At 36.2% G+C, this 19,544-nt stretch overlaps 1 protein-coding gene across 3 annotated transcripts in view; it reads right to left on the bottom strand.

Annotated features, from left to right (window-relative positions):
- TBC1D5 (TBC1 domain family member 5) overlaps nucleotides 1-19,544 on the bottom strand; it is a 489,595-nt gene that overhangs the window by 207,468 nt on the left and 262,583 nt on the right. For all 3 annotated transcript variants that reach the window (XM_019726007.2, XM_074312796.1, XM_074312797.1), the window contains 4 exons: nucleotides 12,160-12,268; nucleotides 10,633-10,722; nucleotides 10,462-10,536; nucleotides 9,263-9,330 (listed from right to left, as the gene is read on the bottom strand). In XM_019726007.2, the coding sequence (XP_019581566.2) occupies nucleotides 9,263-9,330; nucleotides 10,462-10,536; nucleotides 10,633-10,722; nucleotides 12,160-12,268 (342 nt within the window). The remainder of the gene's footprint in view (nucleotides 1-9,262; nucleotides 9,331-10,461; nucleotides 10,537-10,632; nucleotides 10,723-12,159; nucleotides 12,269-19,544) is intronic.

Raw genomic sequence — 19,544 nt, 5'->3', positions numbered from 1 at the left:
CAGATTGTCTGCATTAACACACACCAAAATCAATTCTGTTCTGAAATTGCCTGTAAAATCTTCCTTCCCTGAGGAATTTCTTTTTTATTTAAGTAAAAAATGGGCTTGGAGGAAAAGTGTATAAAAGATACCAACATTTAGGACATATTAAACTTATAAAGTGTGACAGTCAAGTCACACTTTACAGAGCACTAACAGTATTTCTCCCCAAATGGAAACGGGAGAAGATGGACTTTAAACAAGGGGGAAAAAAAAAATCAACACATTAACTTCATAAAATCACTTTTGTATACCACTAATAAGAGAAAAAAATTTTCAAAGTACTCTAATTTCAAGCTGCCTACTACAATGTAATAATAACTAAATTTGACCAAAAACTCAAATAAGACTTGTGTACTACAAAAATTCATGAAGGTTTCTTAAGGGCAGAGAAATGACATAAAAGTAAATATTTAGAGTAAGCCATATCTAAAAGTTCACTACCAATAAAAAATGCAATGCAGACATTCATATCATATACTATAAAAAACAGAGCAACAATGAATGACCTACAGTGCTGTCCAATAGAACTTCCTACAACAGAAATGTCCTATGTCTGTGCTGTCCCATACAACAGCCATTAGCACTTGAAATGTGGATGCTATGAATGAAGGCAATTTTAAATTTTATTTACTCTTAATTAATTTAAATTTAAGTCGTCACATGAGCCTGGTGGCTAGCAAAATGGAGCCACCAGTTTTCAAAAGAGAGTTTTTGCAATTGTTAATGAATCCACAAAATATCAAATGGCAAGCTGAAAATAACTGAGGGGACGAAGTTTGCTTAAATAATGTCTGAAGCTTGGCCCATATGTTAAATTGAAACAAAAGGAAGCATTAAAATGAGAAAGTAGAATCTTTATAGATCTAACCAGATCATGGAGGTTCAAGTAGGAAAGTATGTAATTAACTGGTGAATGAGCTGCCTGCAGTGCTAACTGCAATGAACTTACAATAACCAGAATTAGACCAAAAATTGAAGATGAGGACTAGCATATCCTAAGGGTGATGAGATATAGTCAAGTTACAATTTTAAAAGTAAGTTAAAGAATTTTCATCATTTAATTGAAAGGAGAGGAGAGGAAGAACACATTTGAAGAAAACATGATACTTTTTGGCAATAGCTTATAAATATGTTAATTTGCAAATGATGTTATAGACACTTTAAATATACTTTTAGAATAGACCTTGATAGACCAAATAACAGACTTCTTTGGCATGTAATATGGAAATGATATTTTATTCTGAACTCAATACTTCCCATCATTTAAAATAATACTGAATTTCATTTAATGTTACAGCCTTTGAAGCATGGCAAAATTGGTTCGGAATGGACGATTCAAGTTCTGAATTAAAAATGCTGTAAATTGGAAACCCCTTGATTTGTCTTTTGATTATCACTTTTTTCAGTAATAAAAATGAGAACAGTAACAACACCTCATTAGGTTGAGGTAAAGAACAGTTAATTGAATTGAATATAAAACCCTTTCAGGCCAAAAAGGGTTAGTAGAATAAACGAATATTAAAATTAGTTGAAAGAGGAGATAATATTTAATACAGTGGCCTTCAGATCAAATAAATTCAATAATGATGGCAATAACGATGCACAGCTCATTAGCCTTGTTTAAACTCAGGCGAGGAGGCCGGTAATAGTATTTGTTTTTTTTAAAAGTGTGCTTATATATCTGAGGACTGAAAATATTAGAGACTGTTATTACTAAAATCAAACACCTGATCATAAGTATTAAGATTCACAATCAATGATCATTTTTTAAACATCAACTTGACTGTACAGTGAGACTAAAACAAGATTAGGCCATGCCCTCCAGGGGCATATTAGGTCTGAGAGATGAGACCTGGGCTCTTGTACTTACTGTTTCTATTATAGCACCAGTTCTCTTGCACTGCAACTTTTTTGGGCTGCTTTCTCTATCAGACTTTGAGCTTCTTAAGGGTTCATGTCCCATTTATCTTGGCATCTCCAGTGCCTGGCACGCGGAGGAGATTAATATAAATGTACTGAATATACTGGCAGATTGAATACCATGGCAGGTCTCAGTAAATATAAGACGAAACAAAATTAAGCAATAGCATCAAAAAGTTATTAAGAAAATTCTACTAGAACATAGAATAGGCACAAATTATTTCTAATTGTAAAGACTGGAAAAATGCTTCTTGAGCAGAGCGGTGATGAACTCAGGCTTTGAAGGATGAACTGTCAGAAATCCCCCCCCCCCGGTGGGGGGGGCAAGAAAGAAGGGGTTAGTAGCATTCATAAGAGGAGAGGCCAAGTAATGCAAAGCATGGAAAAAGGAAAGCACAAAGCTGTTCAGGGAATAATGCCCCAGCACTGGTCTAAAAGGCAACTGTGAATGGACTTCAGGTTTCACAGCATACACGGGGTCTGGACTTTGAGCTTCATCTTAACAAGTAAAAAGCTGAGCAGACTCAAAAATCAAAAACTTCCTGGAACCATAGAATGGAGAGGACACAGGGCAAACTGCTGTCCCCGAAATTGGAGAGACATACAGGGAAATAAGAGAGTTACAACTTACCAGAGAGACTCAGAAGCAGGAACCAGTGCCTGGGCAGGAAAACCTGAGCTGCAACTGATGAACTATTCATGAGTTAAAGACTCCAGGTGGACCCACTCATACAGGGGCCTCACTATATTGGGAGATTTACTTCTAGGAGCTCAACCAGGTTCCCACAGTAAATATTAGAGAAAAATCCCCTCAGCTCCCAGCAGTGGGAAGGGAAAAGGAGCAATTTCTGAATAGAGCACTCTGTTCTTCCTAACAAGGCCGGCCCTCAGGGAAAACTAGTTAACCAGAGCCTCACCTGCTGGATATCATCAGGACCTGAAAGACCTGGGAAAGGAGAAATGTCCAACCCCAGCCTACTCTAGCCATCCTGTCCCCTCTAAGGCAGGGGAAGGCAGAGTTTGTGGAGACTGAGAAACACTTGTGAACGTCACAGTCCAGAGGCACAGGCTTATGAAAAGACTGAGACCTAATCATAGGACTCAAGCCTTCCCCTTCCCCTTCATTTTATCACTGCGTTACTAAAAGCCTATTGACAGCACTTCCTTTTCCCCACTACATTATGTCTGGCTATCAAGAAAAATTACAAGACATACCAAAAGGCAAAAAGCACAATCTGAAGAGACAGAGTAAGCATGAGAACCAGACAAGGCGGATACATTAGAATTATGAGTTCAGGAATTAAAAAAAATATGTATGATTAGTATACTAAGGGCTCTAATGGATATAGTGAGAGCATATAAGAACAGATGGGCAGTGTAAGCAGAGAGATGGAAATCCCAAGAACGAAGCAAAAAAAAAAAAAAAAAATGCTAGAGATTAAAAACACTGTAGCAGAAATGAGGAATACCTTTGATGGGCTTATTAGAAGACTAACATGGCTGAGGAAAGAATCTCAGAGCTAAAGGATATATTGATAGAGTCCTCAAAAACTAAAAAGCAAAGAGAACCAAGACAGAAAAAGAAAAAAAAAAAGAACCGAAAAGCCAAGGGCTGTGGTACAACTATAAAAGGTGAAACATACACATAATGAGAATATCAGAAGGAGAAAAAAGAAAGGAACAGAAACAAATATTTGAAAAAATACTGAGAAATTCCCCAAATTAATGTAAGACACTAAACCACATATCCAGGAAGCTCAGAAAACACCAAGCAGAATAAATGAAAAAAGAACTATACCTAGGCCTATCATTTTCAAACTACAAAAAAATAAAAGATAAAGTTCTGAAAGAGAAAAAAACACCTTTTCTATACAGAAAAAAAGATACGAATTACATCCAACTTTTCAGAAACCACACAAGCAAGAAGAAAGTGGAGAGAAATATTGAAAGTATTGAGACAAAAATAAAAAATACCCCAAAAAAACCACCAACCTAGAATTCTGCACCCTGCAAAATTATTCTTCAAAAGTGAAGGAGAAAAATAAAATAAACATTTCAGCATTCCTTCAAAAAAAAAAAGTGAAGGAGAAATAAAGATATTCTCAGACAAACAAACAAAAATAGGGGATCTACTGCCAGTAGACCTGCTCCAAGAGAAGTGACTTAAAAAGTGCTTTAGAGAAAAGGTAAATAATAAAGGTCAGACATTTGGATCTACATAATGAAAGCGCATGAGAAGGAAAATATAAGTGAAGATAAAATAAAAACTTCTATTTTTCTTATTCTTAATTGATGTAACAGATAACAGTTTGATCAAAATAGTAACAACTATGTATTCAATTGTGAATGCTCATGTGAGTGTACACATATATACATATGTATATACTGGGGTGCCCCCAAAATGTATACAGATGGACATTTTGGTCAACGTTGATCAAGCAGTAGTTCGCTGTAATCAGAAGTGTCTGGACGCTGATGGTAACCACTTTGAGCATCTCTTATAATTGCAGAAGTCAAACATGACTTGTATTCATCTTTTGTTATCGGTATATATTGAGTATTACAATTTTAATACAGTTTTTCTTTCTTAAAATGTGTATACATTTTTTTGGCACCCTTTGTATATGCTTATGTATGCTTACATATAAATCAAATGAATGAAAGAAATGAGATAGGAGGGAAGAATTAAGATTATTTTGTTACTATAAGTTACACTATCTGTGAAGCGGTAATGTTATTTGAAAGTGGATTTGCATTAGCTGAAATGTATACTGCAAATTCTAGGGCAACTGCTAAAAAAATACAAGAAGAAATATATCCAATATGCTAAGAAAAAAGAGAAAATGGAATAATATAAAATGCTCAATTCACACAATGAAAGGCAGCAAGAGTAGAAGACAAAAACTGGAACAAAGAAAAAGGTAATACATAGAAAACAGTAACAAATATAATAGATAATAATCCAACTATATCTATAATCACTTTGAACATTAATAACCTAAATGCACCAATTAAAAGAGTGTCAGCACAGATCAAAAAAATAAGAACCGACTGTATGTTGCCTACAAGAAACCCATTTTAAATATAAAGACACATGTAGATTAAAAGTAAATACATGGAGAACATACCATGCTAACACTAATTAAAAGATTAAAAAGGGGGTCAGTTCTCCCAGAAGACATATTAATCCTTCAAATGCATGTGCCTAAGAAAAGAGCATCAAACTATGTAAGGAAAAACACAAATAAAATTGCAAAAAAATTGAAAAGAATCCACTATCATGGTTGGCAACTTCAACATCCCACTATCAGCACTGGACAGACCTGGCAGGCAGAAAATCAGTAAAGACATAGTTGAACTCAACAATATAATCAATCAAATGGATATAATTGACATCTACACACTAGTACATCTTCCAACAACAGCAGAACACACATTCTTCTCAAGCTCATGTGGAATATTCACAAGATAGACCACATTCTGGACCATAAAACACACCTTAATAAATTTGACGGACTAGAAATCATACAATATCTGCTTTCAGACCACAATGGAATTAAAGTAGAAATCAATAACAGAAACATAAATGGAAAATCCTAGAACGGAACTGTGTGTGTGTGTGTGTGTTAAGGAGTAAGTCCATTCTTCTACAGACCAGAGAGTCAAAGGTGGCTTAAGATTAGGCAAGTGTCACGACTAGAAATGTGCTTTGAGAAAGTAGAGCTGTAACACGTGGATAGGACTGGAAAGGATAGGTAATAGATCCAAGACAACAATTGACAAGAGAATAGGTGGCAGGTAAAAAGGACCTGAAACAGCAGTAAAAATGGAACAGAACTGATGAATGGGAGAAAACTACATATAATGACTCTCTAATTTGTATTTCAATATATAAACTGTATATCCTCGACCTGTCCACTCTTAAACATCTTTATTACTGCACCTTTAGTCTAAGTTACTGACATCACTCAGCTTAGAACACTGCAATAGATTCACTCCTAGCTGCTTTTCCAGCTTCTATTCTTACCTCCACCTTCACCACACTGTCACGGCAGCCAGAATTATCTTTTTAGACATCACATCCCTGCTCAGTATCTTCCAATGGCTTCCCATTGCAATTCGAATAAAATCCAAACTCCTTACCAGGTTTACACAGGCTTTTGCCCTCCTCTCAGATTCCCCTACTTAAATCACTTGCCTCCAGCCATACCTGCCTTCCCTTTGTTCCTCCAAATGCTGAGCTTATTTTAACTGAGGGACTTTGCACCAGCTGTTCTCTCTGCCTGGAATGTGCTTCCCCTAAATCTTCAAGACTGGCTTTTAAATTTTTTTCCCATCTCAAATGTCTTCTTAGAAATGCCTTTTCAGATCACTGTTCCTAAAGCAGCCGTCCCTCTAGGTTAATAGCTGTCCTATTAACCTTCTTTATTTCTTCACAGCAATTAGCACCCTCCGCAATTATCCTCTTTATCTATACATGCTGATTGTCTTACTCACCCACCCTCCAACACTAAAATGTACATCCTGTGATAGCAGGACCTTGTCTGTCTTACCCACCACTTTTTCCACAATGCAAAGGATGAGCCTGGAACACAGTAGACATTCAATCAATAGACATTAAAAAACACACCCAGAATTCTTATCACAGATGCCAGTGAACTAGTAACACTGTATAACATTCACTGAGCTATACTTCTTTCCTTCTCCTACTGCATTAAGTGCTGCTTTACAGACTAGATTGAAAACCATGGATTTTAGATCATGTAGTGCCTTATAAAGATAATGTATTACCTAAAATAGTAAAATTATTCAAGCTATTCAGCTTTACGATTAGGCAATTTGGTAGTTTTAAAATAAGGCTGACAGTCTTACCCTACAAGCTAAGTTACTTGCTACAAAACGTATATAGAGATGGCAAGGAAACTCACTTTAAATGTAGAGAGCGCCATGGGAGAGCCTTCTGGGGAAGAAGGCATGCAACCTCCCCCACCTATGCTATGAACTATAGGACCTCCTAGCTGCCTTCCCTAAATCTCAGGTTTGCCAACTTAATTAAAATGTACCAGTGGAGACAAATTATATATACATATATTAGCCATATATGTGTTATATATAATATTCATATAACACATACATTTTTATAAGAAAAATGCACAGAAAATATAAAACCAAATAGTTACAAGGATACAGCTTATAAGAAATAACACTTTTGGGGCAGCCGGATGGCTCAACTGGTTAGAGCACGAGCTCTGAACAACAGGGTTCCCAGTTCGATATCCACATGGGCCAGTGAGCTGCTCCCTCCACAACTAGAATGAAGACAACAAGCTGCCACTGAGCTTCTGGAGGGGAGGCTGGATGGCTCAGTTGGTTAGAGCGTGAGCTCTAAACAACAAGGTTGCTGTTCAATTCCCACATGGGATGGTGGGTTGCGCCCCCTGCAACTAAAGATTGAAAATAGCAACTGGACATGGAGCTGAGCTGCACCCTCCACAACTAGATTGAAGGACAACGACTTGGAGCTGATGGGCCCTGGAGAAACACACTGTCCCCCAACAGAATTTAAAAAAAGAAAGAAATAACACTTTCTAACACAACAAAGCAGACATGTTTGGCTAAGTAACCAAATGATGAATAGATTCCCAATACCACTATCTATTTGGTTTAGCTATCTGAGTTTTAGTTTCCTTCTCTTGTCTGCTATTTTAATCAACGTGGCCCAATGGCTTCTGAGTATGTGCCTCTGCCCTAGTGCCATGGTACCTCCATTTCCATTTAATAAAGGTAGAGAGATTGATTAGAATCCTTCTTATTAGCCACTTCAAGCTGATGCTGTCAAGTTTCCTAAGATAACTAGCTAGCATTTTTTATAAAGAGATACCTTTACTGCTTGGTTAGCAAAATATACCTTGCATTTTGTTTTTAAAAGCCTACTTTACTGCCACTGATTATCTAGTTACTTAAATGATGGATAAGAAAATTTATTCTTTTTGTTTTATTCAACAAATATTCATTGAGTGCCTCCTGTGCACCAACACAATGGCATTCTATTTTCTGAAACTAATACTGGAGAGATCAAACATGACCACCCACACCTCTGAGAGTAGCTTCCCTATAACTGGTTACTCCTGGGTGAAACGGATAACTCAAGCTCATCAAAGTGATCCCATACCTCCCAACCCCAACCCACTAGCATGGCCAGTTATCTAAGATTTCCTTGTATTCTGAACTCATGATTCCTCTGAATTATTTTCATTTTAAAACAGAAAATTTCATTTGTTAAATATGTAGAAGAACCTTAAGAGCATTCCCTGTCACCTGATTGTTCTGTGTTTGGACCTGGGAAGACATGAATATTAGAGTCACAGGCTTTGACAATGTAATAGATCTAGTAGGAGTTGAACTAGGAGTGGCCAGACAGGCAAATCTACAGAAGGACCTGGAACAAGGCACGAGAGATATACCTGGCTCACCCTACATTCCAATGATTAAATTACATTTACTAACATGTACACGATTATTTACAGTTCAAAGTATAGATGTATTGCATTTACTACTATTACAACATATACTCATTAATCTGTAACAAAACTGTATTACTATTATCCCTGTGTCACAGAGAAGGACCCTGAGGAGAAAGACATTCACTGAAAGTAATTTGCACAAGATGATAGCATATGTTTCTAGAACTTACCTTAGGATCTTCCTACACAAAATCCACGTACTTCTCACTACTTAACTCAGAAAGCTGAGGTCCAATCTATAAAAGCTATGGATATTAACTATGTGCTAATAAATAAGAAGGAAACTAATTTTCACAAGGTGAATACTGAGTAGACTGAGAAAAGAGATTACGTACAAACCTGAATGGCTTCAAGAGGAAGAGAAATAAGGAGAATAAAAATGATAGTTGTCATTTAAAAGGTAATTTGGTTAGAAAGGGATTCAAAGGTGTAAAGCAAGAGATACATTTTTCTAGCAACACCAATATTATGAATGCATAATATAACCTTCATCAGAAACTCATGACTTCAAATAATTGTTGGAAACTGAAAAACTGATTAAACATTATTTTAAACATATCAATATAATCATTTATTTTGAAAAAGGGAACACAGAAATCTATTAAGAATGGAAAATGATCGTTATTACCAAAACTTGCGCAAAATAACTTTGTTATTATACGAGTAGAACACTGCATTCAATTAAAGCTCCCCTGTGGATTTCTCGTTTCGCTAAATTACATAGAGGTAACACTAATTTGAATTATTGAAAATAACTTATAAATAATTCTACATACGTTCTTTTGACATCTTGTTCAATCATTGATCGAAGTTCTTTATCTTGGAAGAATTTGTTCCAAAGACTCTGAAATAAGGAGAACAAACTATTTAAAATAATCTCACATCTTTGCTTGACTTTCACTATCTCAATGTAATAATTTAAGTGATTAAATTTATCCTTCTCTATCATTTCACATTGCATATAGGAAACCTGAAATTGGAACTTTTATTAAAATCTAGTTTACTCTCAGAAACATATCCTTATTCTAACATCAGTTTTTCCAGTGGTATTATTGTATATGCATATATTTAATATATTTTTTTTTTGTTATCTATACAAAGTGAATGATACTTTTACTGCTACACACCCCTGAAACAACAAAAAGGTCTGCTTGGATTAGGGAGGCACCATAGCCTAACTGGTTCCAACTTAAACTTGACCTGAATTCTCAACACACTAAAAAAGATATATGTTTTCTACAAAGCTTGGTTTTATAATTGAATAGATTTTAATGCACTTTTCAAACTGTGAATTTAAGTCAAGTTTTAAAATTTACTTAACAAGATTTTATGCTGCTAAACCATAGACTATATTATAATAATTATACGTATCAGGAAAAAGAAATGTTAATATTATATATTAACCAGAAAAAAATTTCTGTTAGCAGGGAACTAGGAATTAGAGCAGTAATTAAAGAAGTTATGCAACACCTCTAAAGTAATAATTATTCCTAGTCTTCACTAAAATATGAGTGGAGATAGGCCTAATCTTTGCCCTGACCTTTAAAAACTTCTTTGAGACTCACTACCAATAGTTTCCTGTCTCCTTGGGAGTTAGTCCTACCAAGTGAACTCTTCCCTATTTTCATCAGAAAGGGAGGCTTTCCTCCCCACTCTTCACTGCGCCATTGATGAAACAGTTCATTCCTCATCTTTATGTTCTTCTGTTTTGCCCCTTAGTTCTTAAGGAACAGACCTCTTGGGACTTCCCCTCTGTAGAGCCATTTCACAGAAACACATCATAAACTTCCTACAACACAGAATGTATATAGCATGGAAGAATTCCCATCAGGTTTTAAGTGGTATAGTATATGGGGTTAAAAAAAAAAAAAAGTGGGTATGAAATAATGCTGCTTTCGTGGTGATTGCTAAGCAGTCTGATAAACATATTCTTATGGGCAAAAGAAGTTGATATAGAAATAAAGACGAACTTTACCCCTTCGTCCTGTGAGAGGGGATTATTGATCATCAAGTCCTGCTGGCCAACGACCTTCCTGGGGTTTGTGATGTGCTGGTAAAGAAAGAAAGAATACACACAAAGATCAGAGGCTATTGGCCTTTAAAGCACATGGAAGAAAAGAATTACATTAATTAAAGTACAACTTACTATTTCCTTGATGTTGCTATACCATGCTCTTAATTCTTTAATTCTACTTATCCACTGACTTTTATCTTGAGGAAGAACACAAAGAAATAGCTGTCAAGAAGAACAAAATGAAAACTTTTATAAAAATCATTAAAATGTGAAACTATGCCAAACAGAATCACCTGAAAATTGAAATATTCATATTCATATCATCATTCCAATTCTTGATACATTGTTTTGGAGATATATCAGAGATACAAATTTGAACAATTCCAAAAGTAAACAAAGGCCAAAAAAAACAAGATCTTAAAAGCTACACTATAAAATAGAATCAACCTTCCCTCCAGATTTATATTAAAAATGAACAAAGAAATTCACTGAGGTTCAACTATAGTTCCCATTTTACTGTTTTATATTAATGGGGGTGAGAGGGGCATTAACAGTCATAAGGTCCAATTGGTAATTTCAAGGTTTAAGATTTGCCTTAAAAGAAGCAGGTAAAGGACAGAGAAGAACAATCTTAGGACACAACCTGAGACGTGAAGTCATTCCTTCTACAGCAGAAAATTTAATTTACACTGGCAATCAGCTTAAGAAAACAAGAAGCATTCTTAGACAAATTTGATTTAATTTAGTTTAATACATTAAAATAAATCTGCATTTGAGTTTATTTTCAGCAAACGAAGGATACTAAAAGTTAAACAACAAAGAATGGGGGGTGAGGCACAAATATTTGTATACAAGTATTCTAGCAGCAGGTCTCCTGCCTTTACTGCCTGCATCTAACAGAAGAAAAATGTATTTTAATTATTAAATCTAAATTATTAAATCTAAAACTGTCTAATACATCATGCGTTCCTTTCTGTCTTTACTTGCAGACTCCGGAGGCTCAATTTATGCAGATACATCCTAAAAAACTTTCAAGAGAAGTCATTTTAGAAATGAGTCTAAACTGAAATTAATTCATTACAAGAGAACAAAAGGGGGAAATATTTCCAAGCAATTAAAAAGATGACTGCTGATTATTATTACTAGTTTTGATAACCAATGGCCCTTTCTCTTGGAAAGAGACTGATCTATTTTCCTTCTACTTCTCCTTGCTGCCCTTCATCTTGTGTTTATAGTAAAATAAATATAAAAAAAATCTTTTCTCTCCCCTATTATGAAAAAAAAAGAGAAGAGGACTACATGACGGCCCTTGATATAATAGGAACCTGAAAGTTAATCCCCCTCTGCTCCTGCCCAGTTTAAGGATTTCTGCAAAAGCCTCTGGGGAATGCAAAGGTGTTGCTTTGAATTCTGCACCATCAAGTGAGAGGAAAACACGGTTATTTCAAATGACTCCTTTACCATTACCAGTTATTCAGCACTAAGGTGGTGTAACCTTATCAGTAAATGTCCTACGAAAGGTAAACATGATGGCCAGAAAAACCGGGAGTGGAGTCTCTTGGAAAATTCCGTGATACCCTGCATGGGTAATCTTCCAGGGCTTCGGTTATGTGTTGATATACTGCAACCACCAACTGTAAATAAATATTTTCTTCTTACCTTCCAGCAAATGCTGCGGAACCTGCTGCTTCTCAGCTGCCCATTAATCCCCTTCTGCCTTATTGTTGCCAAGTAATTGTTGTTTACAAATAGTTCTTCCCATTCTTTCCTATATGCAAGAAACCAAAGCATGGGGATCCTTTTGTTAAAATTCTTCTGCTTGGAGAGAAGTGCTACAGGAAATTAATTTTAAATAAGTCTAAGAAATGCAACTTTTAAAACGTATATATTTAGTTGTGTACTGTTTCTGAACGCATGGCTGTCTTTTTGGACAGAGTTCTGTAGATTTAATGAATATGTAGATCGCTATAATTATGCCAGCTACTGAAATTCATAATGCCTATGGAGGCTATTCCATTTCCTCTAAAATGTTGGTAGTGCAGTTCAGTGAATAGACAAGAAAAAAAATGAATATTAATATAAGCATATGACTGCTTTAGCCATTGACAAAGATATACCTGCTCCAAAAACACACAACAAAAGAGTATATTGTTGATTATATTGGCTTCTCACATGAAATATTTGTTTAAATGAACCCATTTCTCTTTAATGTCAGGCTGGGTAGTTAAATATAACAGAAGACTACTTTCTTTAACTTTTAGTGCTATTTACTATTGAAATCTCTGCAACTTCTTTCTACATGATCAGTTTTAAAATTTTAACAGGTGCAGGCAAATTTGGAAAAAAATGAAAAAAACTCGAAAAGCCTCACTGTAAAAACTGTTAAAGGCAAGCTTGAGTACCTTGCAGTACCTATGGCTGAGCAGATAAACAACTGAAATATGCCTCCCAGGCATGCAGACACCAGGGGCCTAACACCTGTGCCTCATTAATATACAAGTAAATCTGCTCTACTGGGAAACAATTGGAAATTAATTGTCCCAAACCATTTACTGAGTTTGAATAAAGGGAGTAGACCTATATTCCCAGCATCTTGTACCAAACTAAACATTAAGAATCATTTGTCCACAGTTGATGCTACGGAGTACAGTTCTGTGAAATTTCACTCAGATTTCATAATGCCACAAAAAAACTTATAATTTAAAATTGTGTATCAAAGCTAAAACCCTGGCAATCTCTTCAGAGACGTCCTCAAAAGAAAGCCTCTGAAACCCTCAATCATCCTTCCACATAGACATGAAGTGGTCATGGCAGACCCCACTTGTTTTGAGAAAGGGCAGCTTTGGAACAACCATTGTACCCCCGAAGTTCCAAAACCAGATTGTGGAGCAAGCTGCATCTTCTCCAGTTGTCCAGAAGAGTTACCAAGGCAAGGGTACATCCCCACTGCCAGGAGCAGAACTTCCAGCCTCTGCCCTGCAGCCTGACCCCCAGTTACACCATGCCTCTGCCAGGCGGGCCTTGTGGCTAAGAACGCTGAGTGGGACTCCTGCTCCGGAAATACGTTCCTACCATCACTCCATGAAAAGTTCCTGTTGTTATCACGCTATTCATAAGAGAAAATAATATGTCACTTTTAATTTGCATTTGTATCATTGATGAAACTGAAACATTTTCAGGCTTTTGGGTCATTTCATTTATTTTTTAAAACTTCCTTTTTTTGCCGTTTGCCTCTTTTAAACAGTGTAGGATAATGGTTAAGAAAACATGTAGACATCAGAACCACACCCCTGGGATTAAAAAGACAGCCATGCACTCAGAAACAGTACTCAATTTACCTGCTACTTAACTCGCTATGCAAGCATGGGCAAGTTACATAACCTTCCTGTGCGGCTGTTTCCTCATCTGTAAATGGAATACAAATAATAACACCTACCTCAAAGAATTATTATGAGGATTAAAGTACATGACTGATCCTCAGAAGGGTGCCCAGCATATTATAACATTAAAAAAAATACACTGTTAATATTTTAACACTACTTTTATTAGTGCGCCGTATTACTGGTCAAAGAGAGGAGGATCTCACAGGTTAAAGGCATCACACCTTTGCCGGCTATGTATACTTTTTAAGCCAATCATGTTGATTTGTCTACACTGAAGCTTTTCAAATTTATGTATAATACAAAACTAACATTAATTTTTCTTGATGCTCTTTCCATTGTTTTCATGCTTAATTCACTCTTAGCCACTCCAAGTTCAAAGAAATGTTCCCTAAAATCTTCGGGTCTTTAAAATCACTTTAGTCCATTTGTGTTACCTAAGATTTTAAATGTATTACCCACTTCCCACCAATTTCACATATATTACCCACCTCTCATATTGTTCAAGTTTTGTTTTGAAAGACAAGATCAGCGATGAGGACATAGAACATTACAGGAATACATCTCAGAAACTATTTTTAAAGAGCTTGTGGTCTGTGAACAAAAAGCACCAATTTCCAATGCATTCGAACCCAAGAGATTTTATAATTTGTGAGAGACCACGCAGTTCCATGGCCTGAAAACACCAGTATGTCCCAGATAAGAGAAGGAAGTGTGAGGCAGTGACTCCCCAAGACTCTTCCAAAATCAGCTTCTATTCAAAAGTACCAAGACACTGTGCAAGCAGACGCAGCTGGTGGCTAGATGCACTGCCATTTTGTCAAGTTAAGCAGCCTTCTAAGGCCAAGTTACATACCACTTACGTAATGAAGGATAATCATTTGTTAGCTTAAATAAGATCCTGTGCCTTGATTACAGTGTTGGTAAAGAGAAAAGGGGACTGAGGCATGTGAAATGGAAACATTATCTCTGAAATCCACAATCATTTAAATGTATTCATGGGTACTTATAGTTCCAATTAAGGAATAACATCTCAAAGTGGTGAAGAGCTCTCACAACAGAGCAACAGAAAAGCCACAACGTGATCTATGAATTGTCTTTCTTGTCTATGGAAGAGTGTTTTATTAATAAACTGATACAGCGTGTGTACAATACACATTTATTTAGTGCCTCCTATATGCTCAACACTCAGAGCTGGTTTTTGAAAAGCATGAAGTTAAGGGAGTAGATGTACGTGCAAACTGATGATGATACGATTAAGGCAACGCACTCTGGTATTAAGAGGAGGGAAAAATACTTTTACACCTAAAAATTAAAACTCAGTATAGAAAATAAGAAATAACAGCACCATAGACACTGAAATGCTACGTCCAAGAACTGAACTGTCAGAGGTTCAACAGACACTAAAGGGAGAAATGTTGAAAAGGTCAGTCAGCCCTGTGAGGGGAGCTGGGCTACTGCATGCAGGTGAGACATGGGAAAACAATAAGTACTGAGGCATCAGTGGTAGAATTTCTCAGTTTAATTAATAATAAATAAATGAAAGGTAGTTACTAAACTTTGTCTTACCTAAAAAAAAAATATCGGGTGGCTGTTAATAGCAAAAATCTGGCAATAATGCTATGAAAATGCTTAAAAAATCCATGTCATAATACACAATATTTTAGACACATCACTTTTAACCTTTCTAAAACAACCCTCCCAAGGGTGTGTATTTTTAACCCTCTTTATATATGAGGAAGCTAACTAAGGCTCAGGAAAACTAAATACTTTGTTAAGGGAAAAAAGCAATGAGAACTGGGAAAAGTATCTTCCTGGAATAAGGTGGAAGACCACACTGAACGGGCACAGGATACTCCAGACAACAAAGACAAGCACGGCCTCTGGCAACAAGGCAAGACAGAAATGTGCCCTTAAACTTTCTTCCTTAGATTTTTCGTTTGTGAACATCGAGTCCAAGGGCAGAGAGAAAATTTTTCACCACTTGGTCTGGGAAGGTAAGTCAACAGCTGCTGTGAGTGGTTAGGAACAACTTGGGACATTTAAATGTGTAAATGCCTTAAACACAGCAGATGAGATATCTGGGCCTTGAGGGCTCTCTTGACACAGCACCAGTGCCATCCAGTGGCAACTACTCTGCCTTGCAGGCACTGGGTACCTGAAAACCACCAGCATCTCAGTAGGGAGGAGAGGAGATGAGCTGGTTTCATTTCTCATACTAATTCATAGTGGTACCTTGGAAGCACTGTGTTGAGAAGGATTCTGAGCTCACCTCTGTGCTCCTGAGATAACACTGTGACTGATTAAAATGTCAGCCATGGGCGCTGATCACATTTCTAAGTAAATGAAATCAACTTTTGTAGCAATTGTTGCCTTCCCTCTATGAAAACTTTCTTAGGTAAGTAAGCCTCCGACCATAGTTTTTCCTTTTCTTTTTAACAGAAATCAACTAGAATGTGCAGTGAATAAATATAGCTGATGATCATAAGGAAATATTTATATTAAATTGTGTATTGTAAGGTAGTATTTTCCCAAGATACACACATAAAATTAGTATGAAACTAGTTAAAACCTTCTAAATATAATTGTTTAAGTACTTTTGTAACCTAAATAATGCATAAGTGACTTAATTGTGTGGCAATTCTGGACTAGACAATTTCTGAATTGTTGTACCAAATGACGATGCACTCGAGAAAACATTTTATATTGTATATTTTATATGATGGCTTCTAGCCCATTTTCAAGCATTATCTGGACAGGGAAGAATGTGTCTTATGGGGCTAACTTAAGAAACCCAAACAACTACAGTAATTGTAAAGAGCTCAGAGACTACACACAGAGTCTAGTACTTAGGATCTGCAATACTTGGTTAAGAAGAGCTACTTGGGTTTTTACTGATAATGAAGTTGCTGAATGCAGAGAAGGAATTATCACTCTGGGGAAGCTCAACAAGTCGCAGGTAATAGAAGAAAGAGGGAGGACACACGTTCCTGGATGTCAGGGAAGTGTCACAGGAGGATGTGAGGTAAAGGAGTTCTCAGAGGTGACCACGCAGTTTACAAGGTTGGCCAGTCAACCAGGATTAACTCATTTTTGAGATCTGACTATAGTAACAGTAACTGAAGGCCAGGGCAACAACATCAGGCGATGCTTAAGCAGGGTCAGATCAGAGTTAGATACGTGGAACATTTGAAGGTGAGGAGGAAGTGCAAGATAGGAAAACGGAACCTGATGCAAAAAGGTTTATACAATTGCATAATCTTAAAGTGAGTGCTGATATTTGAAAACTTGCCCTATTAATTATAATCGTATTTGCTTTAGCAAATAAATGCAAAGGAAAAAGGAAACAATGGATTTTTCATCTGTTTCTAATCTGCAGAGAAACATACTAATTAAACCTTACTATTAATGAAACGACTGTATCATAATTCCAATATTCCGTGTAAAAGAGTATGTAACTGTATCCCATTTTAAAGGTATGATTTTAAAAATACCATTCGAACAGAAAAGGGAACATGTAAAGCAAAAATCAATGGAAATATGAGAAGTGTAAATTAGGTATGTCAGCGTCAGACAGCGAAGTGTGGCACCAGATATGGGTAAGCTACAACATTAGGACTGCAGGTGCCAAGATCAACCAGATAAACACTGATGTTAGCTATAATTACCTCATTTTTAGCTTAAATCACAGGTAATGAGGGAACTCAGAGACTCTAAAAGGCAATTAGAAACTGTACTGGCTTTTTTGCTTCCTCTATCAGGAATTTTTAAAAACTTACTTTTATTTAAAGCTTTCTTCCCTCTATAATGAAACATCAGGGCTTACCACTTACATACATAAGTAAATATAAAAATAGAGTGCACAATTGTTCACAAGCTTAAAATGGATTTCTTCATATGTCTGGGTGAAATATGTTCTCATATGATGAGGCTCCGCTGAAACAAAGGCAACAAAACAGTTCCGTGTCTGGAGGTTTGTTAAAAGTAACTTATGATGATTTGATTCAGGTTTGGACTTAACTCTGAACCAAGAAATCTTGAGCCCCCACCTCAATATACACAAGGACACGAGGAACAAAGTTAGCAACAATTTTGCACTGACAGGTAGAATATTCTTTTTAAAAAAGACAAGAAAATATGTATTATTTTCTTCAAAATGTAGTTTTTTAAGAGCTTTTAAATTCAGGGTCAGATTAAAGTAGGTAAACACACCCAACATACTTTTAGAAAAGGAACCAAGAAAAGCTATATCATGAGGTTATAAAACTTAAGCACATAATAAAGATCATTATATTACTAATTGAAGGATCAGCGTTTAGAAATGAGGTGAGTAAAGGATCCTGTAGCTGACAATCTCTATGAAGTTGTCTGAAATAAATAGCTTTTATCTTCCACGGTGTACTGATGTGTTTTATATAATTAATAAAGGACAATGCCCTTCCTTGAGACACCTCCCTGCAGACCTCCCCCACCTGCTTCCATTCCCATCCCACCTCGTGTATCTTGACATTAGGTTGGTGCAAAAGTAATTGCGGTTTAAAAGGTTAAAAATAATTGCAAACTCGCAATTACTTTTGGACCAACCTAATATTTATAGAAACTAGCATGAGCTTGATGCCTAACTTTCTATACAATAAGGAATTTGCCACATAGTCTATAATGCAAGCAACACTGTAAGGCAAATACAGAATTGAGATCAAATTATTTTCCAGTAATTTAGAAATAGGAATTTATTCAGCAAAACCTGATACCCTAATTAAAAGTCAATCCCATCTCTTAAAGCATAGTTTCTAAGGCTGGACTGACTTATAGGTTATTGCACATATAGAAATAAATGTACCCTTGAAATGCTTTCTCTTAAATGGATTATATTTTAACTGAATTGATCATTCATTCGATAACTTCTAGATGAACACTATCCAACAGAACTTTCTGGGACGACAGGAATGTTGTGTATCTGACTGTCCAATACGGTAATCACTAATCACAAGTGACTACTTACTAAGCAGGTGAAGCATGACTACTGCAACCGAGGACCCACATATTTTATTTCAATTAATTTCAACATAAAATTAAATAGCATCATGTGGCTAGTGGTTCTCATATTGGACAGCAAACTTCAAAGTGTTTTAAAGATGATGAACCATACACATATACATTCAATTTTTAAAATAACAACTATGAAAGTTCAAGGGATATAAAGATAAATATACACGATACATATTCATATATAGTGTTATTGGGGAAAGAAGACAGATATATGTTAAAAGTTAAATAGCATAAGTGGTGAAAAATATCAAGGTAATTCCATGAGAGATGTAACAGTATGTTATCAATGAATGGTGCTACTGATAAGATCAGATGTAGATGCCACAAGTTATGTTAATCTTTTTTGTTTCTATCTCATTGCCTCTCCCTGTCTGTGCTTCTGTCACTACCACCACTCTCTGCCCCACTTTGAACCACCTCCCTCTTCTCTCATACACACATACATAAAAGTTAGGAAAGCAAATCTTTAGTGATGACAGTGATACATCTATAAGTTATCAAAAATGATCAAGGCTAGGGCTGGCCCGGTGGCTCAGGTGGTTAGTGCTCCATGCTCCTAACTCTGAAGGCTGCCGGTTCGATTCCCACATGGGCCAGTGGGCTCTCAACCACATG

This window comes from Rhinolophus sinicus, linkage group LG10 (assembly GCF_036562045.2).
Source record: "Rhinolophus sinicus isolate RSC01 linkage group LG10, ASM3656204v1, whole genome shotgun sequence".
NCBI lineage: Eukaryota > Metazoa > Chordata > Mammalia > Chiroptera > Rhinolophidae > Rhinolophus > Rhinolophus sinicus.
Note: the sequence above shows the minus strand (reverse complement) of the source record. Positions and strands in the feature narration are given on the sequence as shown.